The sequence below is a fragment of the Balaenoptera borealis genome (genome assembly GCF_965194805.1).
Source record: "Balaenoptera borealis genome assembly, chromosome: 16".
NCBI classification, from domain to species: Eukaryota; Metazoa; Chordata; class Mammalia; order Artiodactyla; family Balaenopteridae; genus Balaenoptera; species Balaenoptera borealis.
The window spans coordinates 4460430-4482663 of NC_138872.1; the positions used below are offsets into that span (position 1 = coordinate 4460430).

The 22234-nt window shown below is 47.0% G+C and overlaps 1 protein-coding gene across 9 annotated transcripts in view; it reads right to left on the bottom strand.

Moving 5' to 3' along the window:
* Positions 1-1809: 1809 nt before the first annotated feature.
* Positions 1810-22234, bottom strand: part of GNAS (GNAS complex locus) — a 66855-nt gene continuing 46430 nt past the window's right edge. For 2 of the 9 annotated variants that reach the window (XM_082361633.1, XM_082361626.1), the window contains exons 2-13: positions 16368-16440; positions 13380-13424; positions 9061-9115; positions 8855-8974; positions 7030-7127; positions 3822-3876; positions 3611-3684; positions 3421-3479; positions 3192-3312; positions 2895-3025; positions 2613-2680; positions 1810-2335 (exon numbers count right to left, since the gene is read on the bottom strand). In XM_082361633.1, the coding sequence (XP_082217759.1) occupies positions 2189-2335; positions 2613-2680; positions 2895-3025; positions 3192-3312; positions 3421-3479; positions 3611-3684; positions 3822-3876; positions 7030-7127; positions 8855-8974; positions 9061-9115; positions 13380-13424; positions 16368-16440 (1046 nt within the window). In that variant the 3' untranslated portion in view covers positions 1810-2188. Of the gene's footprint in view, positions 2336-2612; positions 2681-2894; positions 3026-3191; positions 3313-3420; positions 3480-3610; positions 3685-3821; positions 3877-7029; positions 7128-8854; positions 8975-9060; positions 9119-13379; positions 13425-16367; positions 16441-20118; positions 20271-22234 lie in introns of those variants that run through there. The other 7 variants (XM_082361630.1, XM_082361629.1, XM_082361625.1 and 4 more) reach the window with 7 other exon arrangements.

Here is a 22234-nt window from a genome sequence, read left to right on the forward strand (position 1 = left end):
GGTCTAAGCCATAACCCACCAAGGATTCAGAGTTTGATGTGGGGCCCATGAGTGCTGGTGGCCACCCCCTCCCCCAACAGTGGTGGAAGATTGTTTTATTTGTATTTCACTTAATTATGAGTGAGGTTGCATGGTTTCCCCAATGTTAATTAGTTATTTGTACCTTTTTAAAAAAGTAAAATTGCTTGTTCATGTACCCTGCCCATTTTTGCGAGGTGCTTGCTTATTAATTCTTCAGACCTCTTTGCTTATTAGGGAAACTAACCCTTTGTTACAGATTTTTACCTAGTCTCCACCCCCACCCCATTCATATTTGATATTAATTTTTGTACGGTCATCCCCCACCCCTCTTTATGATTTTTTTAAATCTTAGGTCATGCTTAGAGAGGTCTTCTATAGACCAAGATTTTAATTATAAAAATTGCCATTTTTAAAGTAACTTTTTGTACTTAAAGATATGTTTGACCCACGTTGAGTTCATTTGTGTATGGAACAAGGTAGGGATAATTAGTTATTTGTACCTTTTTAAAAAGTAGAATTGCTGGTTTATGTACCTTGCCCATTTTTGTGATGGGCTTGCTTATTAATTCTTAAGAGCTCTTTGCTTATTAGGGAAATTAACCCTTTGTTACAGGTTTTTACCCAGCCTCCACTCCCACCCCCATTCATATTTGATTTTAATTTTCATACAGTCCTCCCCCACCCCAGCCCCCTTATGTTTCTTAAATCTTAGGTCATGCTTAGAGAGGCCTTCTATGAACCAAGATTTTCATTGTAAAAAATGACCTTTTTTGAAGTAACTTTTTGTATTTAAACATATGTGTTTGACCCACACTAAGTTCATTTGTGTATGGAATGAGGTGTAGGGATCCAGTTTAATTTTTTCCCCAAATCGCTACACCATTTCTTTCTGATTATTTGATAGCTTTGTACCAGCTTTATTCCTCCTCACCCCCCACCTCCCACCTTTACTGAGATATAATTGACAAAATTTTAAGATATTTAAAGTGTAAAATGTGATGATTTAATATACATTGTACACCATTTCTTGAATAACTCCACTTTTCCTGATTGTAAACTGCATTCCTAAATTCCTCCCACCCAACTGAGTCCCTGTCTTAATGCAAGACAGACAGCCGAAATTCAAACACCTATTTGGGGAGACTAGGTAAGCAGGCACACTGTGAGACAATATATAAGGGTATAAGTTGGTAGACTCTTTGGATAGGGCAGCAGTGATCAAAGTATAGAACTTTTTTTTTTTTTAATTAATTAATTTATGGCTGTGTTGGGTCTTCGTTTCTGTGCGAGGGCTTTCTCTAGTTGTGGCAAGCGGGGGCCACTCTTCATCACGGTGCGCGGGCCTCTCACTATCGCGGCCTCTCTTGTTGCGGAGCACAGGCTCCAGACGCGCAGGCTCAGTAATTGTGGCTCACGGGCCCAGTTGCTCCGCGGCATGTGGGATCTTCCCAGACCAGGGCTCGAACCCGTGTCCCCTGCATTGGCAGGCAGATTCTCAACCACTGCGCCACCAGGGAAGCCCTAGAACTTTTTTGATGGGGCTTAGTGGCTTTCTATGGGGCATGGTTTTGAGAGGAGGACAGGATGGACATTTTGTATTGTCTGTAAATTGTTTTCAGAAACCCAAGATTAGGTCAACAAAAACATAGAGTGGCAATTATTTTATACCCACTTATAACCTTGGGGCCTTGTCACCTCAACACGGGGGCCTCCCAACTTTTGATGCAGTCAAAATCCTGAACAATGGGTGTCTGCTTGAAACCACAAATAATTCACTGGAGTCACATCCTTTGCTCACATTTAATTTTTATTTTGATTTTTTTTAATGCTGCACAACACAATATTTATTTCATTTGTTTCATTTATGTCATTTATTCTTTTATTTCTTTATTTCTGTTTGCTGCTGTTATTTTACTTACTTAAAGAGAGAGGGAACGTTTGTGGCCTTTTTTTCCTTTATCTTTTTCTGTAGGCCGCCTTAAGCTTTCTAAATTTGGAATATTTAAGCAAGCTGAAGGGTAAAGGGGGTTTCGCAAAATCACTTGAGGGAAAGGAAAGGTTGCTTTGTTAATCATGCCCTATGGTGGGTGATCAACTGCGTGTACAATTACGTTTCACTTTTAATTAATTGTGCTTAAGGCCTTAATTAAATTTGGAAGTTCCCTTCTTAGAGCAGCTCATACTGACGGAGGTGCATGCGCTGGATGATGTCACGGCAGTCGTTGAACACACGGCGAATGTTCTCTGTGTCCACAGCGCAGGTGAAGTGAGGGTAGCAATAGTGGCGCCCGTCTCCACTAGCAGTGCTGATTCTCTGTGGGCACAGAAGGAAACTCGGTCAGTGCCGCCTCTCCAGTAACTCCCCCTGTCAGCAGTGGGGTCATCTACCAAGGACTGCCCACCAGTCGCTGATGTTATGTGAAAACAGACCCAAGTTGAGGGGCACAAAGGCTAAGATTCATACCGGCTATTGGTGAAATAACACTGAGGAAGTGGATGGTTTGATCCCCAAATTTAGAATTAAGGAAACTTACACCCCTAAGAATAAGAGAACAAGCAGAGAGAGGGAACTAAAGACAGTCTCTACTCACCAGAAATTCATCTCGAATGAAGTACTTGGCCCGGGTCACGCGTGGGTCCTCTCCGGGCTCGGGAGTCGCTGTAAAGAATATAAATATTTTGTTACTTAAGTGATTAAAATAAGGTTCTTTGGCTCCCCCTACAGATCCCTTATAGTGTGGTGGTGGTTGGGGGAGGGGGGGTTTCCATTCTTAGAGGACGTTCATTTTTAAAATCCAGAACGGAAAATTTTAACATGCAAGACACCCCATAGGACCAAGGGGCACTAATCAACTGCAGAAGGCCACACATACCATCCTCAGGAGTAGTGTAGCGAGCAAATTCTGGAAAGTAGTCCTCAATCTTCGATTTTCCAGCAAGGACTTTCTCAGCGAGCAGATCTTGCTTGTTGAGGAACAGAATCACAGAGATGGTGCGCAGCCATCTAAGAAAGAGAGACACGGGTTTAATGCCCAGGAAAAGAAAGCATTCTTTCTGCAAGGGGTTTGAGATGCTTGCCCAAGAACTTGCACAGGATTCTTTTCTACTAGCCATGCAAATACAGGGCCTTGAGATCAGTGGGGAGGAGACCAGGGGGTCACCGCACAAACCTGTTGTTCCAGATGCTCTTGAAGAGGTTCAGGGCCTCCTGCAGGCGGTTGGTCTGGTTGTCTTCCCGGATGACCATGTTGTAGCTGCTGCTGGCAACCACAAAGATGATGGCAGTCACATCTTCGGCACAAGAAAGCAAAAGCAGTGCATGTTAGAAGAGAAAATGATCCTCAACGATGAAAAAACCAGAATGTCCTTAAAGAGCAGAGAAGCCCATGGCTTCCGTACCATTGAAGCACTGGATCCATTTGCGGCGTTCATCACGCTGGCCGCCCACGTCAAACATGCTGCAGGAGAGAAATGACACCTGGTCACTCCAAGGGTCAACACTGGTCCACCGTTCTCCCTGCCAGAGGGAACGTCAAGAAATCTCTCTCTCTCTCTTTTTTTCTTTTTTTAAAGGGAACCATTTACTTACTGGAAGTTGACTTTATCCACCTGGAACTTGGTCTCAAAGATTCCAGAAGTCAGGACGCGGCAGCGCAGCAGGTCCTAAAACAAAATCTTAGGTCAAGGGATCTCACCCAAACCAACGAAAACATTATTAATAATTGACAATCTGGAGCAAAAGTCTTGACTAGGTTGGAAAGAGAGTTCCACGTCCTCTGCTTGTGAGACTGTGTGCATACCTGGTCGCTGGGCACATAGTCAGCCTGCTTGATGACGTCAATCTTGTCCAGGAAGCTGGGAGGAAAAGAAAGATGCACAGGGGTGACCACACACTCATGCCACTTTGCCCACTATTCCTGCCTCTCTGCCAAGTCCAGCTAAATGGAAATGATCACCCCACAGTTACCTGGCATTAAGTCAATGGGGACTTTGCTTGTGTTCATGATGGGTCCAAGCTTATGCCTTAGAAAAGGTTAGAGCAAACAGAATTTAAGATAAATGTACCTGGCTGACCAGTAGGTCTAGGAACCAGAAACTAGGGGTGGGCTCTCAGGACCCCTGGCCTACAGGTACAGCACAGGCCAGTGCAGAGCTCTGGTCTTGCTTTAATTTTAAAAGGCTGGTTCTGTGCATGTCAATTAGCTGAGGGCCCAAAATCAGGTCTGTCTGATTTTGTGCCATTTGATAAAGACTGAGTAAAAAATTCAGATTTTCAAATTGTTCGGCTTTGACTAAAACGGCAAGTAGTTTGAAAATTGTACCCTTCCATATCACGCAGTTTTTTTAAAAAAATGAAAAAGATGGCACACTTAAAAGGAACAAGGATTTTTTTCCCCAAGGGACTAATGAAAATAAGATTGAGTTACTCAGAAAGGGTATCCCTTCCTTCTACTTTTAAGAAGGGGCCCTTTTGGCCCTTACCACAGTGAACAGGAAACAGACACAAAGTTCCCTTCCGTTCTACTTGGTCCATGAAATAGAACAGTCCAGATATTAAACTTTGAGTTTTCAAAAAACCTCAGGGCCATCCAGGTTAGGGGCCCTTATCTGGGCAGGGAGCAGGTACGGTGGAGGGGCGGGGGTTGGTCTCAGGGGCCGTCATTAGTGATGCGAAAGCTTTAGAGGGAAAAGCAGTGTTTTCTATCTCCCGCTCCACAGCCATAACTGTTCCCAAAGTAAAAAGTATCTTACTTGTGTTGCGTGACTAGATACACTGTTAGGAAAAATAACTTCTAAAAGACTGGACTAATTTAATTACTGTGGAAAGTTAATATTAAAACCAGCTTTTTTGGGGGCAGGGGTCTGGATTGTTGTAAAGTGGGCTAATCAGAAAAAAATCTCAAAGAGAGAAAAGTCTATTTAAAGAAATTCTATAAGGTTTTTTTTTTTCCCCCCCCCTCCTTCCTTTTTACCAGTTTAAAGTTAGTCTGGCTTAGAGGATATACCGACTTGCCCAATCAGTCTTACATTACAGCACCGGGCCAGAAATAGCTCCCCAGCCGCCCTGGCCTGCAGCACGTTGCCATGGCAACAGAACCACAGTTCTATAAATAGATCATCAGCACCAAATCTTGTGAGAGAGACATCTGGAGTAAGGCCAGCCAAACCCCAGCTCAACAAATAAAAATAGGCACCTTAAGGAACGGGCAAGGTACCAGGAGCTCAACTTTAACATAAAGGCCGTTAAACCAGAAACACGTTGGTCACTGCAAAGGCAGGGCTACTTTAATCATCGGGCTGGGGAAGACATTTTATAAGATTCAAGCTATGTTCTCTTTTTCCCGGAGTTCCCTTGAAACTTTCCATAAATTGTGCAAATGTTGCCATTTTCAGATAAAGTTGCAGGAGTAACTGAATTTTGCCTTAAAAAAACAACTTTTAAATGGTGTGGGATTCAAAAAAAAAAAAAACTGGCTAAACTGTTCATCAATGAAGTTGTTACACCCTCCCCCCTTCCAGAGCGCTCAAAACTGGGATGGTTAAACCCTCCTATCTTGTACCTGTACTTCTGACTTGGATCCAAAATACAAAAGGCAAACAATTCCAGGATTTCCATTTGTTTTGCGTTACTATAATTAGCACTTCCAGCTTTAAGCTCAAACTTTTGAGAAAATCAGGGGCTTTGTTGAAGAAGGGGTGGGGGTGGGAGGGTCACAGGGACCAGCCCAGATGGACTGTTTTTCTGCTCCTTGAAAAAATATACAGATTTGCTTGTATATTAAATCACAAAATAGCTACACGTGTGACAACTGAAAATAATCAAATGCATTTCCGATGGGAAAGCAGGGCCAGGGAAAGATAGATTGATAGGTTTCACAGCCCCTAACATCAGCCTGTGTGATGTGTCTGTAACAGGATTCTGGGGAGCTTGCTTTGTGTTTGCTGTTTGAGTGCTGTCACCTCTTCCTCCCTCCTGTTTATTCGAGTGGTTTTCACAATAAGTTCCTCCGGCGTGGGGCTCCTACGTAAGGCGATTTTAGCTTTTTGTGAGCCGGCCGGGGTACCTTGGTCCTGGTTACTTAATATTTTCAATAGCAAAATTGTTTGTGAGTTTCAGTTACTTACATGAGAGAGGCTAAAACATCACAAATCTCTCTTGCCCTTCCCCCGGTCGTAAAAGACAATCCAACTTGAGAAAATGATAACTGAGACCACTTAGTACATTTGTGCAACATCAGCAAACAAACGATATCTTTAAAATATTGTTTATGGCTCCGAACATCACATATTTGCTATATTATGTACGGGATAAGGAAGGTCATAAACTATTTAAAAGGCAACTTTCCAGCTGTGTTATCACATCCACTGGAAGACAGCCCATGAAACGACAGAGCGAGGACCCCATGGGGGGAGCACCCTTGAATTAAGGCCCAGTGTGAATGAATAAATAAGGATAGGAAATGGAATTCAACACAATACCCGACTCTAGATGAACTAGAAATACTGGACTCCGGCAGCTATGGTAGTCACCTACCTGATAGCAGAAACAGCAAAGCAACTTATCAGTCACCAAGGAGGAGGAGGCATATTTTTGTCCTCACTGTTCCTCTTTGTCAGGTTTTTACATTACAGCAATCAAATAGAATATTTCTACCTGATCCAAAGTGTGAGAGCTGCCCTATCTCCCTAAAATGCTCGGAGGCCAATTCAGTTAATTACTTCAAGCTAGTTCATTATGAATGTCACTTTATTGCAGGTAATTATCATTTTGCTCTAACAGGCATTAATTGTTTATATAAAAATAATGTCACCGTACTAAAAAGTGCAATTAAGGGCTTTATGAAACAAATGAATCAGACTAGAACTTTCTAACCGCAGGTGGGAATAACTGGCTGCTGGCTCCTATGAAAAGAACTCATTTACAAGTAACTTGGAAAGTGGGAGTCGAGGTTTGTAAGGTTCTCTCCGCGTGCCCGTGTGCGCGGACGTGGAGACGGCGTTACTCACTACTGCGCGCAGTCAATGAGCTGGTACTCGTTGGAGCGCTCGTAGCAGGCACGCACCCCCTCGTCCTCCCACAGAGCCTTGGCGTGCTCGTAGAATTCCTGAAAGTGAACACGAGAGGGAAGGTTTAGACGCGGGAGCTGCTCCAAGTCAGTGAGACCGGAGTTCACTCTGCCACCAACCCTGGGTGTGATTATTCCCAATTTCGGGGCAAACTAAGGAATGGGCGTTCATAAAGACCTTCGGCGCGCTAAACGTATTCAAAAATTGAATCCGGCTGTCCTCTGATTGTGAATTACTGCTCTTGGGTAGTTGTCATCCTGTATTTTTGGGAGTGGGGGGAGGGGCCAGAGTAAACTATTGAATAACTTTGTTTCTTCACCCAACGGCTCATCTAGGACGTATAATCTAATTAGGAGGCGCTGCCAATATATGATTCCATGTCGTGGAAACAGGACGTTTTCATTTGTGAAGATGTGGTGGGATCGAAATTTTCCTTCCAGGAAAATTTGAATTTTAGAAAAAAATATTATGGTTGGGAGTCGCTGGCAAATCTGACCTTGTCCGTCAATGCCTGTCAATCAAAAGAGCAAATGACCTGTGCGTGGTTTTAAATTGCAGTAGGTCATGATTCACATTTCATTTGAACAGAAAAACATTTTTAATTGTATCGGGGCAATTCGTCCCTTACAAGGAAAGAGAAGGTTTTTCTGCAATGTGAATGCAGCAAGAAAAGGGTCAAAAGTAGGCAGGAACGTGAAGTTCAGCTAACAGAAGACCCTTAAGCGGTCACCGTCCTGGTGTATTTTTAACGGGCTGCCTTTTTTCTCCTATTAGAAATACAGAATCACGTCTCATGAAAAAGTCTGTGTTTGGCATTATGTGTGCTGTGTTTACTGCTCGACTTTTTTTCCATTTAAAAGAATTTACCTAGCCATACTTACTAATACTGCTTCCTTGCTAGGAGAAGTTTGCAGCCAAACCCATTTAAAATACACAAACACAAATTCCCACGAAAGCCTGACAAAAGGCAACAATAAGTCATTGTTTTTGCTGTAGACAAGTCTTTTCCTTCTGGGCCTTATAAACTTGCCCATCTTTCCATCTTGTTTCCTGTTCCCCTCTTATAAACTATTCTTCCCCCACAAAGGGGTCAAAACATATATGCTTGGGCCACAGGCAATTTTGTGTTCCCTAAAAATAGTTCTTTATGGAGCAGACAAATCTTTGTAAGCAGTGTCCTGCACGCCAGCCAGGGTGCACAGAGGACAGTCCCTGGGTTATGATTTATTTAGGTGAAGGTCTTTCTTTTTTTTGAATAATGAGAAAAGACTTCATTTGCCCCAAGACAAGGACTGACTTTAGAAAAACCTTAATAAAGGTTAAATGGCAAATTGTTTAAAATGAGAATATCTTCCGTTTATAAAACTCACAGCTGGCACTTCATTTCTGCATTCCTTGGTATCTTAGGATATTTTCGATTAGCTGGACAATTAGCATTTGTGTGCCATACTTAACAGTTTCGTTTGTCACAAGATGTGTATAAGGGAATAATTAAGGCTGCCACGACTCATGACTTTTTCTCTCATAAAGATTTACAGTCTAATACAGTGAGAATTGTAGTATTGAACTGTGATGTTTACTTGCGGGGACGGGCGAGCCAAGATTGACGAGGGGTGATAGAAATTCGCTCATCCATCTTGACCAAAGCTCTAATGATTATTTTTCCTATCAATATCACAGAAATGGGTTTCAATGGCAGTGCGCCTGTGGGGGGGGCATCCCAGGGGGGGTGTGTGGAGTGGGAAGGGGCGGGGGCTTAGCTTACGGGAGGGAAATCAAAGTCTGGCACGTTCATCACGCTCAGAATGTAGTCCACTCTGAACTGGTTCTCGGGGTTGGCCAGCTCCACGGGGGGCACCAGGTTGCTCATGGCGGCCACGATGGTCTGAAAATGATGGAGCAAAGCGGTCAGGGGGACAGCGCTGTCTGAAAGGGAGGCTAAAAGAACGACAAAAAGGACCGGGCACGTACTTCAATGGCCTCTTTCAGGTTGTTTTTGATGTCCTGCACTTTGGTGGCCTTCTCACTACAGTGGGATTGAAAAGGAAAAAAAAAAATCATATTGCATCACGCTGACTCACAGTGTCGCTTCAATCACGATTTTCCAACTTAAATAGTATTCTGTTCTTGAAGGAGTGGTGGGTTCAGATCTGTGCAGAGGTTGGAGGTTCCTGAATAAAGGTGGTTTCAAATCATAACCTCCCAGACTGTGTCCCGAGGACACGCCCAATTGGGGCAGATTACCAAGTCGGCATCTAGATAAGGATCAAGGCTACTGTACCAGAAGTGGGGGCTGGCTCATCACTATTCAGAGGTGCTTCCATTTTCTTGAGGCCCACACCGCACTCCAGCACTTCCGAAAAGATTCCTATTGGCCCTTGCTAGCATCCCTGCTTTGGGGGTGGGGTTAGGGAGGGGGAAAAGTTCAAGGTGTGGCTCGGGGCTTCCTCAGTCACTGGATTAGCACATGGACAACCAGTGGATGAAATGCAGGTGGTAGTGTTAATTACAGATTTGAGGGCTTTGGGGCCCTGCTTATTTATTTTTGTTTATTTCAGTAGTCACTGTGTGTCTGTCACTGCAGCCAGCAGCAGTGGATGACATTTCTAGTTGATGATGTTAATATAGATTGATCCCTCGATGTGAATAAGGTAAAAATAAGATTCTGCCCCCAGAAGGCTTTATGATCTGGGACTTATTGGGGGGAAGGGGAGGGAGGCGGTGTGGCCCACGTCCCTCGGTTAAGTAGAGGTTAGCGTTTGTTGCTTATTGATTTTAACTTGGGCACCTGGGACGGCCTGTGTGTAGATGTGGAACCATCTACATTCAGGGTCCCTGGGACCACAGGTAAAGACTACGCCCTTTGGCTCTGAGGTGCCCTGATGTTGTTTGTCCCCCGGTGTCTTTCAGACACTGTCCTTCATCACAGGCACAGCCAGGGAACATTCTCGGGTTTGTGTTCTTAGGGGTTAAGGACCTCTTGCTCGGGGTGTAAATCTTGCCACTCTACTGCCCAGGCGTCACCTCTTGGTTTGGGGGGTGGGATGGGGTATTGAACCCACAGCCATGACACATCTACCGCGTATTAGGCCCTGGGATGTGACAGCACCGTCACGAGGAACTAAGGTGCTGTCCTCACAGAGGAGGGAACTGAGGCTGAGGGAGGGAGGGTCTGAGTGACAGAGGCAGGAGGACAGAGGGGGACACAGAGCTTACGTTTTTCTTGCCGGGATTTTTAAAGAAATCTCTTTAAAGAGAGTCCCAATTTTTGACGTATTCACGGGGTTAATTGCCCAAGAGTCGTGGGATGGAGGTAGAAATTAAACCACGTAGCCCCTCAGGGGCAGAACACGACAGGACATTAATGCAGAGGACACGCGGGGTGGGGGGCGGGGGTAACAGCAAAATGCAGCCCAGCGGGGAGGTCAGCATGTGACGTGGGGAGGCGGCTCTCGGGTCGGGGGACGGGGGATGTCACGTGCTCGCCTGCAAGCGCCCCGCCCCCTCGAGAACCTGGCCTTTCCTTCCATTTTATCCTTTCAAAGTAAGTCTCTGCATATTCGTTTGAGGGGTGGGCCCTCGTTTTCTGAATGATCTCATCGCATTTCATCCCTACCCCAGGGTCAAACTAGCCTTTGAGACCCCGCCCCTCTCACACCGGAATCCGGAGCTGGTTTAGAGATGCTGTGCTCATCAGGGGCTGAGGGTGTGGGGCGACAGGTGGTACCAGGAACCCCCTCATGGTCGGGAGAACTCCAGGCACGGATATGAGAGCTGTGTTGCCAACCAGGAGAGTGGGACCCGTGCCCCAAGCCCCCAGACTCTTAACGCAACGACCCTAGGCTTAAAGGGAGACTGTCCCGACCCCGCTGTGGGACTATTCTGCTTTGTACATTTCTGAAAATTACTAATCGTGTCCAGACTTGGTGCCACAGTCTGAAATCAGGTATTTAAGACGTTGGAGTTTTAAAAGGACACGTGTTTGTCCCTAACGTTCACCCAGGAATTCAAATTCAAAACCCCATAGGACAAATCCATTCCCATTCATTAGAAACGAGCTCCATTTCCATGGTACTAAGAGCCTTTAACCTTTGGTTTTATGGTCCCACCAGAGTTAAAATTAGATATGTCCGGGTATTTAATACCCAAATGAACACAAAGCAAGAGAAAAGTTATTTCCAGAAACCTGATTCTTTCATTCAGTTTGATATTTTGGTCTAAGTAGTAGTATGATAATTGGAAAACTTCCAGTCTTAAATACGGATATTTTGAGAACGTGTTCAGTATTCATCTACGTATGTGAATAGGTGTGGGAGTATATCAAGTCTAAAACAGCTAAAATAGAAATCTAAAATCTAATTCGGGCGTGTAATACTAAAACATAAAAATTCCTCCATTGAAGCAGTTACTCTGTAGATGGAGCTATGATTCTGGGGGCTGGCAGGTTTATCATAATTTTTACTATCGCTTAATGAACTTAACGTTGATTGTGACATTCGGAGAAGATTCCTCATATGTCTCTAAACGACTTAACAAAGCCAAATTGTATATTAATTGCTAGAATTCTGATGGACTGAAAAATGGGGGCTGGAAGTACTTTTAGGATATTATAGCTTCTCCTCCCCCCCCCCCCCCCGCCCCACATATAAAGCAGATCAGGGCTGCTTTCTATGCTAGGTTTGAATTCTAAGAGCTGCCCACCCCGCTCCCCCCTTCACCTAGTATTAGGGGAAGGCTATGTCGTACTAAGTTCTATACCTTTTTTATATTTATGCCTTTCTTTTTTTCCTTTGGTGGGAAAAGACAGAAGACAGACGCAAGATACAGGGAATGCTGAAACATGCAGATAATTTTTATTTATCACATGTTAATACTTATTTCTACTTGTAGAACAGAGTCACAGATAGAAGAGCAGGCTGTTAGTAGGTATTAGAAGGGTTCAGGGGTCTAGCATAGCATCTAGTACACAGTAGGTGGCTCAGTAAGGATGTGTCATAGCTCTCAAATGCCAACTTTTGGTACAGTAAACTGTCAATCACTTTTTATGTAGATGCCTTGGATGGTTGATACACTACATTTTTGTCAATTAGGGATTCCTTTTTTTGTTTTTTTAATTTTTTTATTTTTTTGGTGTTTTTTTTTTTTTGTTATCTTTAGAGGTTAGGTGGTAGGGCCCCCTCCCCCCTCCCCAACAGAATAGTATTCTTATTAGAAGTTCCTAAGACGGGCAATTCCAGCATGCAAAGTGTGATGGGACATAGCCGGGAAGATGAGAAATTGAAGCCATCATCTAGGGGTAATATTGTCTAAAAAAAACAGATGAACAAACATGTGTCAGTTACTTGGTCCCAACCCCCCAGTATCCTTTGCCCCTCCCCTCCCAGGCCACAGAAGCTATTTCTTTGAGATGCCCTAGGCTAGGTCAGTTGGCTCTGCATGTTCTCAGGAGAAATAGCTGCTCCCCCACTGCAAGCTGAATAAGCAAAGCAGTGCTCAGAGAGGGTTACCTGGCATGCATGTGTGTGCGTGTATGTGGGGGTGTGTGGGGGTGTGTGTGCGCGCGCGCACGCGTGATGGGCAGTGCGGATGCAGGAAGTGAAGAAAAAAATAATTTGATAATGAATGGAAAAAGATGGAGGCCATCATTAATTTCCTGTCCACTAGCTAACGTAAAGTGCCTTGGGTTAAAATAAGTTTGACAATTTTAAAAAGACCAGAGGCTTTTCGAGATCATTCTCAACAATGACCTCCCCTCCTCAACGTGCCGAGCAATTTTTTTTTCCAAAATTAAGGACAGTGTGGCACCACGTATTTTAATAGAGGTAAAAAAAAAAATTTTTTTCCCCCGGAGGTCTGAAATTTTAAAATCAGACCAACCACTGGGTAGATGGAATTTAGTAGTTTTAAAAACAAGTAGCCAGTTTTAAAAGCAAGTAGCCAATTCAAATGGTGAGCTGAGGGGTTGGAAACCATATGGAAAAACAGCAATTCTCGAGAAACCCTAAACTGATCATCTAAAGCTGAAATCTATAGCCTTCCCCCAGCTGGATCTAATTATACTTTAAGGTTGGCCAAAAAAAAAAAAAAAAAAAAAAAAAATGGTTTTGCACTTCACTTGCTCTGAAATGTTAAGAAATCGTGCTGTTTGCAGACGTATACCAAGATGGCTGATGGCCCTTAAATGATTTTGGTTTTCTTCCCGGGTCTCTGTGTCCTCAGTTTCCCAGTATGATCTTCATGTGTGTCAAGTGTGTGTGTTAAAAAGTTTTTCTGTTTTTGAATGTGCCTACCCATCGCTGTTGCTCCTTGCAGCCTGCGGGTCCTCTTCGCCGCCCCTTTTAAAGAGAGATTGAAAGCTCACCTAATCTGCAAGGCACCGCAATTTCACAAAAAACCCCACACAGCCTCTCTACATTCCTAAACAAATGGCCACCATCCTCCCGTTAATTCTTAGGTCGCCTTCCTGGCTAAATTGGAATGTCTACTGAGACTGCAGGCCGTAGAGGGAAGAATTCCACACCTTCGCTGCAGTATTAGCAGAGTCCTCTGGGGACTCCCGTCGGGTACATAAGAGACGGATAATTATTTTCTTGTGCTTTCACTAAATGTACATGCATCAGGGAGCTAAAGCAGTGATTTATCTCACAATTCTTTGGAGAATACAGCAGCACATAAGGCCCCTGATTGTCCCAGACCTCAGTCTTCACCATGTTGCATCTGAACACAGACATGGGTGCTTTTGGCCCATGATTTCCTGCTGCCAATATTAATTTCCTCCCTTTTTGTAGTCGGGAAACTATGTTTTTATTTCTATATAACTGCTCCCCATAAACTGTCATCAATGAAAAGTGTGCCTGGACCGTAAGGCAACAAAAAATAGAAAGAATAAACCCACTACCACCAACCCTCCCCACCCCCCAAAACCCAATCTTCATGAATGGTAGGAATTCCTCCTTGAAGGTGGGACGGGCAAGATGGCTTAAGCTGTCTATGTGGGTTTGTACTTGATTAGCTTATTAGCTCAACCAGTGTTAATGGCACTTTTTAAAAAAAAATGTAAGATAGAGAGTTAGCGTTGAGTTAGGAAAATCCGCATTTGACCTCTGTATTTCTGAAGGTCAGATTAATGACATGTTACTCTGCAGATGTACTCGGCACAGCAGTCTGCGGACAGTTAAGGCAAATGTAATAGCTCAGCCCAGCCCTGACAAAGCGCACATTTACGGAGGAAGGAGGGAGAGACCCTGCACCACACAAAACACCCTTTCGTGGACGGATGTCCCCACTTCACAGGGAATTCCTAGTGGAGAAGGAAACCGCTTTTGTTGCAATACCACAGCGAGGAAAAAGAAAAAAGGAGGCTCAGTTGGACGAGATAAAAATAAGGTTTCTAGACTCACATAAAGAATTCCCCTGTATGTCACTTTCACGGGCTAAATTTAACATCCTCGGAGATTACCTATGGCTTCCTCTACAAAGCAGGCAAACTGGGAATGTCACTTCCTCTTTTGAAAAAAAAGAAAAGAGAAGTTCTGGTTTAAATGCCTCGTCTGCATTACGGACGGGCTCACTTAGGGAGGAGAATCCTTTCCCTAAAAATTAAAAAATTTTAGGGCAATCTGCAGAGTAATAAAACTTTAAGTGAATTATGTCAAGGATGTCCTATCTTCTATTGGACTCGAGCTAAGGTAAACAGTGGCTGCTGCATCCTTTTAAAAAATTCGAGCCATGTCCAGTTTTAATCAAAATATTTATCTAGAGGGTACATGGTCAAATTATTTTTGCTTAACTGGCCTCATGAAGCAGCTCTCCCCAGCAAGTTGCAGGGGGGAAAATTATGCAAGATTTTTCTTTAAATTACAAAATCATAGTAAGAAGCCTATTTCAGGTTTTTTGTTTTAATTGACGGATGGCAACTCTGGTGGCAAGGCTTTAGAAATTAAGAATTGCAGAACTGGTTTGTGACAAGTGTACTGACTTATTTAATTAACAGCATGTATGTGCATATCAGTAACTCATCAGGAGCCATTCATAAAATTAATAGTCCATCCCTCTGAATTTTAAAGCTTAAAAAGCATCCTAAACTGTCCGTTTGTATGAGTGATGTCATCCTTTTCTCCACCCCCCCCCATTATTTGGTCTAAGAAATTCTAGAATTTTCCATAAAGAGCCTGTTTTCCGTAAACTGCCTTCAGCGCAGTTCTTTTACCTCTGAAAGGTGATAAAATTCATCTTTGTCGTGTCCCCCCACCCCCAGTAGGCGACAGTAACTTTTTTTTTTTTTTTAACTGGTTTGTTTGGGGTGCACAACTGAATTAAACCATGCCCCTTTGACTCAATCTTCCCTTTTGAAACCAAGGGGGAATGCAACTTTCAACTGAATCCATGTTTAAGAAAGGGAATAGGATTGCTAACTAGTAACTGCAAACTAGTGCCTTCAGGTGTTTGTAATCTAGTGAGGTTAACTGCTCTCACCCCCGTGAAAACAGAGGCTGGGTCTGGGGAGACTTGCGCCCCTTATTTACATCCTTCCTGGCAAGTAGAAGGCCATTCCCATCTTTTACATCCCTGATATAGGCACTCTCTCGTTTCATCTTTATTCTCACTGTGGTATTGTCACATTGTCCTATAGCAAAATGCCCTGAAGGACTTTTCGAAGGCAAAAGTACCTCTTGGTCTGGCCGGAAGTGCCCAACTCCCAGCCTTTCCATCATTTAAACGTCTCCTTTTTCTTTTCTTTAGGCAAGACCATCGATTTTTAAAAAGGGAAACAATGATTTACCCATGATAATTCCAAAGGGGGGGGGTGGGGAATGAGGAATTATGAACAAGGGCTGACTCTTCCAACTTTGTTTTATGTGACAATCTCATTGAAACCATGTTTCCCTAGTAGTTTACAACATCCTGCACTGGTGCCTTGCGCTGAAATGTGCTTGGGGGCGGGGGGCGTCTCTGCCATGGTCAGCATCACCAGGCAAAAAGGGTGGCCACGGCCAGCGTCAGCTATGTCGGAGACCCACTGCACCAAAAGCTGCCGCAGACCCGTCACGGGGCCAACACTGGGGCTTTATTATTATTACTGTTTCGTTGCTGCACCAAAGAGTAAAAGGAGGGAGAGGAGAACAACCCCTAAAGAGCTCTTCCCTGGATTTTCTAACATGTAGGCTGAAAAAAATCAAGCAGACGTTGCCCAGCCCCCAAAAGCTACCTAAACTTCCTAAAGGTTAGTATCCAATGTGCTACTTTGCCTGTGCCCTTGCCACAGATTTGACACTTACTCTCCATTAAACCCATTAACATGCAGGATCCTCATTTGCTTCACGATGGTGCTTTTACCAGATTCTCCAGCACCTAGAAAATGAAAGTAAGTCTCAGGTTAAGAGGGAGGCATTTTACACACTTTGGGCAGGGAGGAGAGAGAGAGAGGACTGCCGGTTTCTCCATAGAAGCAACACACAAAAAACAAAGAAGAGACTTGCAATTTTCCTTGACATTTCGACGCAGAGAAAATGAAATAAACATCTAACTTTGTGTGTACCTGCAGTATTTCACCATCAGAACAACAAACAAGAATTAAAGGTTTTGCTTTGTTCAGGTGTTTTGTTTTATTTTTCCTTTTGGTTGCCTTAAAATTTGTGGGGTGGGCAAAGAAAGAATGACGCAATTTTGTCATGGGAGGGGGGGGGTCAAGAAAATTACAGTTAAAGCCATGAAACTGGATGTTTGAACTATGAGCGTTCACTGGTAAAAATGTACACATTAATGTATACGGCCACATAATTTACTGCTTGTCAGATGTTTCATGGTTAAAATACCCCAGTATTCACAAACAATGCCCCGGCCCTGCAGGCGCCCCCAGATCACGTACTGACGCAGCAACCGCCTCTTCAACATTTTCTTAAGGCTGCTGCCTTCTCTGCAGGGTTCTCGCCCCCCTGGGCTACTTAAAAATCAACCCCTAAGCCCCATAATATTACATTTTATCCACTTCTCCACACCCCTCCCCCTTTCCCTGCTAACTTTATTTTTCTAAAGATAAACTCTCTCTGGATATGACAACCATGGGAGGGGGACACCATTGATTTGCTGTCAACTTCTCGAGAAACACATTTAAATATTAAATACAAGGCTTGAGAACTACCCTATTAGCATGTTAAAAGGACAGGACTTTAATCAGAAGGGAAAATATTCCTGGGAACTACTGAATTTTCAAAGATTCCAAGCCCTTCCCAACGAACAGAGCTAGAAGGGGAACATGCCCCCATTTTAAATCACCTTTCATTTGTAAAAACATATATTTTATGGAAAAAACACTTCCATCAAGCTAGAAGGAGGATTGATAGTTTCTCATTTTCTGTTTTTGCAAATGGATACTCTAACAACTAACCCTGAGGGGACAATTTTTTGTCCTCCTCAAGCACAAACCTGTTTGATTTTTTAGTCCTCTTTTACACTTTTAATTTTATTAATTGTTTTGTTTTACTGCCCAGAGAGCAAAGCATTCCTCCTTCTCTTGCCTTTTCACAAGGCTGTAATCAATATCTGTAAAAAGTTAAAATCAGTTTCCACAGAAACATTGATTTCAAAGCAAACATTCTATCTTAATGAGCCTAACTCTCATAAATTAAAATATTAAAGCTACGATTAAGAGATTCCATGAAGAGAACACACAGTCTTAATCAGAATCTCCAACACTCTCGTGTTAAAATGTGTTGTGTATCACCTCTCTTTACGGGCACAAACAGGTCCGTGCCTCAGTTTCCCCATTTAGGAAATTAGAAAATTGGACTGAAAAATTACTGCAAGATCTTTTGTGGTACTGTAATTCACTCAGATTTCATATCATTAAATTAAAAAAGAGGATTCTGGGCATCACTACTTTCCCTTTTTTGTGGGGGGGGGGCATCATTTGGTGAGAATCACCATTTAAAGATGCAAAATGTGTGGCACTGCCTTGGGCTGCAGACCCCCATATGCCAGAGCCTTCCATCAATTACGGTAACAGGGCTAGGACACCTGGGAAAGGTTAGCCCAGTGATGCCAGGTATGTTCAGAGCAACAGTCTCAGGTGAAGACTTTGTGATGTCCGTGCAAGGGTGTTAGAAATTTAAGGTACCATTAGCATCACACTTTTTTTAAGTTAGTATTCAGATTAGCAGGAGTGTTCCTAGGAAAGATTCTAGACTTTTCTAGGCTTATACTTTGAAATCAAATTACATGCACATTAATATTCACATAGCATAGTTCCACCTTTAGAAGTTTTTGACAACACCTCAACATACGTACCATTTAATTACTGTAACTGCAAATGCATAAACACACACCAAAGGGACTTATTTTCACTTAATAATTTTCTGCTTTACATAAATCTGGACCCAGGAGAACAAAGACGTGACCCATCCAAAAAAAAAGCAAAGCAGACGCCACCACAAAGAAAAAACAGCCCTTTACATTTGATTCTTCATAATCAAGCTGTTCTGTTGATATGTGACCATGAACTAGGTCTTAACCTAGCAAATTCACAAATTAACTCAGATAGCCAAATTACTAAGGAAGTGGAAAACTTCCATACTAATTAATGCTTGTGTAATTCTTCTGGTTATTTCAACAATTTCTTTTATGCTTCTTTTGATTTATTTTTCCAAAGCAGCACCTTTAAGACAAAAGGGGAAAAGGCTATCTCCTTAAGAGTTAACACACACACCCCCGCGTTTTGTTTTTTTTTTTTTTTTGGCCAAAGAGGAAAAACCGCAATCAAAAGAGAAAACCCCAAACCAAACAACCAAATGTCACTTGACAAACAACTAATTAATGTAGTCTCATCTCCTTCCACCTGGAAAAAGTCTTTTCCTTAAAGCGTTCTCAATCCCCCCTCCCACCTTGAAAAGGACAAAAAAAACCACGCCATTTCCAGACCAAGAAGCCATTTACAGACAAATGTCATTTTCCAGTTCTGATTTGTGCATGTTTTTTTTTTTTTCTTTCCATTTTTTTCACAAAGCACTCTCAATGTGGCCGACTAACAGGAAAATGTGTGTGTGTGTGTTAATGGTTTGGGGGGGCGGCAGCTGCTACAGTTAACTCTCTTCTTTGCTTTTCAAAGAGCCTGCATATCTGGAAGGGGAAAAAAGGTCATGCTGTAAAATGACGTGTCATTTGGCTTCACTGGGCACTTAGAGTACTAACTCCATTTTTTTTTTTTTTCGGCCTTATTTTATTCGATTCTCCTTCTCTTCCTTCCACGGCCCGGCCCGGCCCGGGACACGTCTGCTCCGCGCACACAGTGTGTCCTGCCCGCAACGCACCAAGTCGCGCCCAGCGGCCGCCGCGCTCCCTCCTCCGCCCGCCCCCCCCTCCGGCGCCACGACTCGCCCGCGCCCCCTCCCCCTCGCTGCACCACCTTTACCACTCCGAGCCCTTCCGAGGGGCTGATGTCACCCGCCCCCCCACCTCTCCTCGGCCACTTCTCCCGCCGAACCTCCCCTCGACGAGGCCCCCTCCGCCACCGCGGCGCCCCCCCCCTTCTCCGCCGGCCCCTCTCGCTTTCTCCCCTTCCCTCTCCCAACAAATCACACACCCAACGGAGGCGGGTCCCCCTCCCTCGGCCCGCCACCCCATTTCCTGTCCCCGAAACCCTCTTTTTGTCGCAGTCTCCCGAGCCCTATGGGACTCCCCCTCCCCCTCCCCAACACGCACCCGAACCCCTGGCGTCGTGTAGGCCTCGCGGAAAAAGAGAGAGAAAAGAGCGAGGGGGAGGGCGAGAGAGAGACAGAGGGCGAGCGGCCAGGGGAGGGGGACCCGCGCCCGCGTCGCTACGGCCCCCCGACCCATTTTGGGCCCCCGCCCGGCCGAATGGCGCCCCGGGGTCCCCCTTCCGGCCTCGCCCCCGGGAGACTGAGCCCGCGGGCGGGCGGCGGGCTCGGGAGCGCGCGCCCGGGGCGGGGGGCGGGCTCGGCGCGCGCGGCCTGCGGGGCGCCCCGAGGGGCCCCCGGGCCGGGCCGGGGCCGGCGCCCCCCGCCCCGCCCTTACCCAGCAGCAGCAGGCGGTGCGTGGCCCGGTAGACCTGCTTGTCCTTCTGCAGCTGCTTCTCGATCTTTTTGTTGGCCTCGCGCTGCGCCTTCTCTTCGTTGCGCTGGTCCTCGGTCTTACTGTTTCCGAGGCAGCCCATGGCGGCGGCGGCGGCGGGGCGCGGGGCGCGGCCGGGCTGCGGCGGCGGCGGCGGCGGCGGCGGCGGCGGGGCCGGGCGCGGGCGGCCTCACGCGGGCGGAGAGGGCCGGGGCAGCGCCGGGCGGGCGGGCCGGGCGCGGGCTCGGCTCCTCGGGGAGGAGCGCGCGGGGCGGACTGCGGGCCGCGCGGGGAGGGTGGTGTCGGTCTGACCGAGCCGAGCGCGCGGCTCCCGGCCCCTCGAGCCGAAGCCGAGGGGTCTGATGGCCGCCGCGGACCGAGGCGGACCAGAGCAGGAGCTGCGGGAGCTGCTGCCGCCGCTGCCGCCGCCGCCGCTCTTATTGCCTCGGCCGGGGCCCCGCCGCCGCCCCGACCCAAAGCTCCGCGGCGGGCGGGGGGAGGCGGGGGGAGGAGGAGGCGGCGGCGGCGAGGGGGGTGGAAGGAGGAGGAGGAGGAGGAGGAGGGATGAGGAGCAGCCGCGGCAGCGGCCGCGGCGGCAAGGAGGGCGGGAGCTGGCGGAGGGAGGCGCCCCCCCCCCCACGAGTACCCGGGGAGGGGGGTCCCTCTGCCCGCGCCCGGCCCGGGACGGAACGGGCCTGGGAGACGCCCCCTCGCCCCCCTGGCTCGGGCCCCAAGCGGGGCCGTCCGCGGGGGGGAGAGGGGGCGTCTCCGAGCCGGTGACGACCCCTCGCACGACGCCAACGCTCCACCCCCCGGGCCGCGTCGCCCTGCGGCCCCCGAGGCCGAGCCCCCTCCCCCCTCCCGCGGGCGCCGCCGAGGGGCCGGGGTGGGCGGAAGGGGAGGGAGCGCGAGCCAGAGCCCGGACTTAGGAAATTTTTCGAAAAGAAGAGAGAGACAGAGAGAGCTAGAGAGCAGGGAGTGTGGAAGAAGCGAGGCGAGCACGAACCAAAGGACAGAGCAACCGAAAAGGAAAATGTGTCCAAACACACACACACACAAATACTCAATAAAACTCCACACTACACAGCGATGGTGGTGTCTGGTGGCGGGGGAGGGGACGGGGGTCTGACTAGATGAGCCGCTCGTCGCGCCCCTGGCGCTGGGCGCCATGGCCCGAGCCGAAGGCACCCGAGGTCCCGGAGCGCCCACGGCCTCTGCGCTTGGCCCGGCCGCCCACGAAGGAGAAGAAGGCGCAGCCCAGGAACATTCGGAAGCAGCAGGTCGCCCCGAAAAAGAAGCCGCAGCCGCGGCCCTGCTCCGGGCGCTTCTGCAGCAGGAAGTCGAGCACCCACGCGGGGCTGCGCACGGAGAGGACCAGGAAGGTCAGGAGCGGCAGGTGGGCGCTCAGCGCGCTGATCTTCAGCAGCCCGGACCCCCACACGGCGCCCCTGAAGCCTCGCAAGGCGTCGAACAGGTCGTCCTCGTCCTCGTCGCTCGAGTCCGTGTCCCACTCGATCCAGATCCTACTCGTGGCCCCGGCGCCGGCGCCCACGCCGCCCCCGCCGGCGCCCTCCGCGGCGCCCTCGTTTGCGCCGGCGGCGGCGGCAGCGGCGGCGACCTCCGGGCCTCGGGCCTCCTCCTGGGCTTCTGGCACCTTCTTCTTCTTCTTCTTCTTCTTCTTCTTCTTCTCCTTCTTCTTCTTCTTCTTCTTCTGCATCTTCTCCAACTTCTTCCTCTCCTTCTCCTTCTTCTTCTCTTCGTTTCTTCTCTGCTCCAGTAGCTTCTTCTCGATCTTCCGCCGCTCCTTTTCGATCAGCAACTTCTCGGAGGGCGCCTCTTGCTCCGGCTTCTTGGGGGGCTTCTCGGTGTCCCCTTTCTTCCGCGATGCGTGCGGCTCGGCCAGCGTTGCAGCCACCGCCGCAGCTTCGGCAGCCACCCCGGCCGCAGCCAGCGCTGTCTTCCTCTCGCTCTCCACCGCCCAAGCTTTGATCTTCATGGCCATCTTCAGCATGGTGGCTCGGCCACCTCGGGGTGCCTGGCTCTCGCCTGGCCCGGGCGCCCTGCTTGCCCCCGGCCTCGG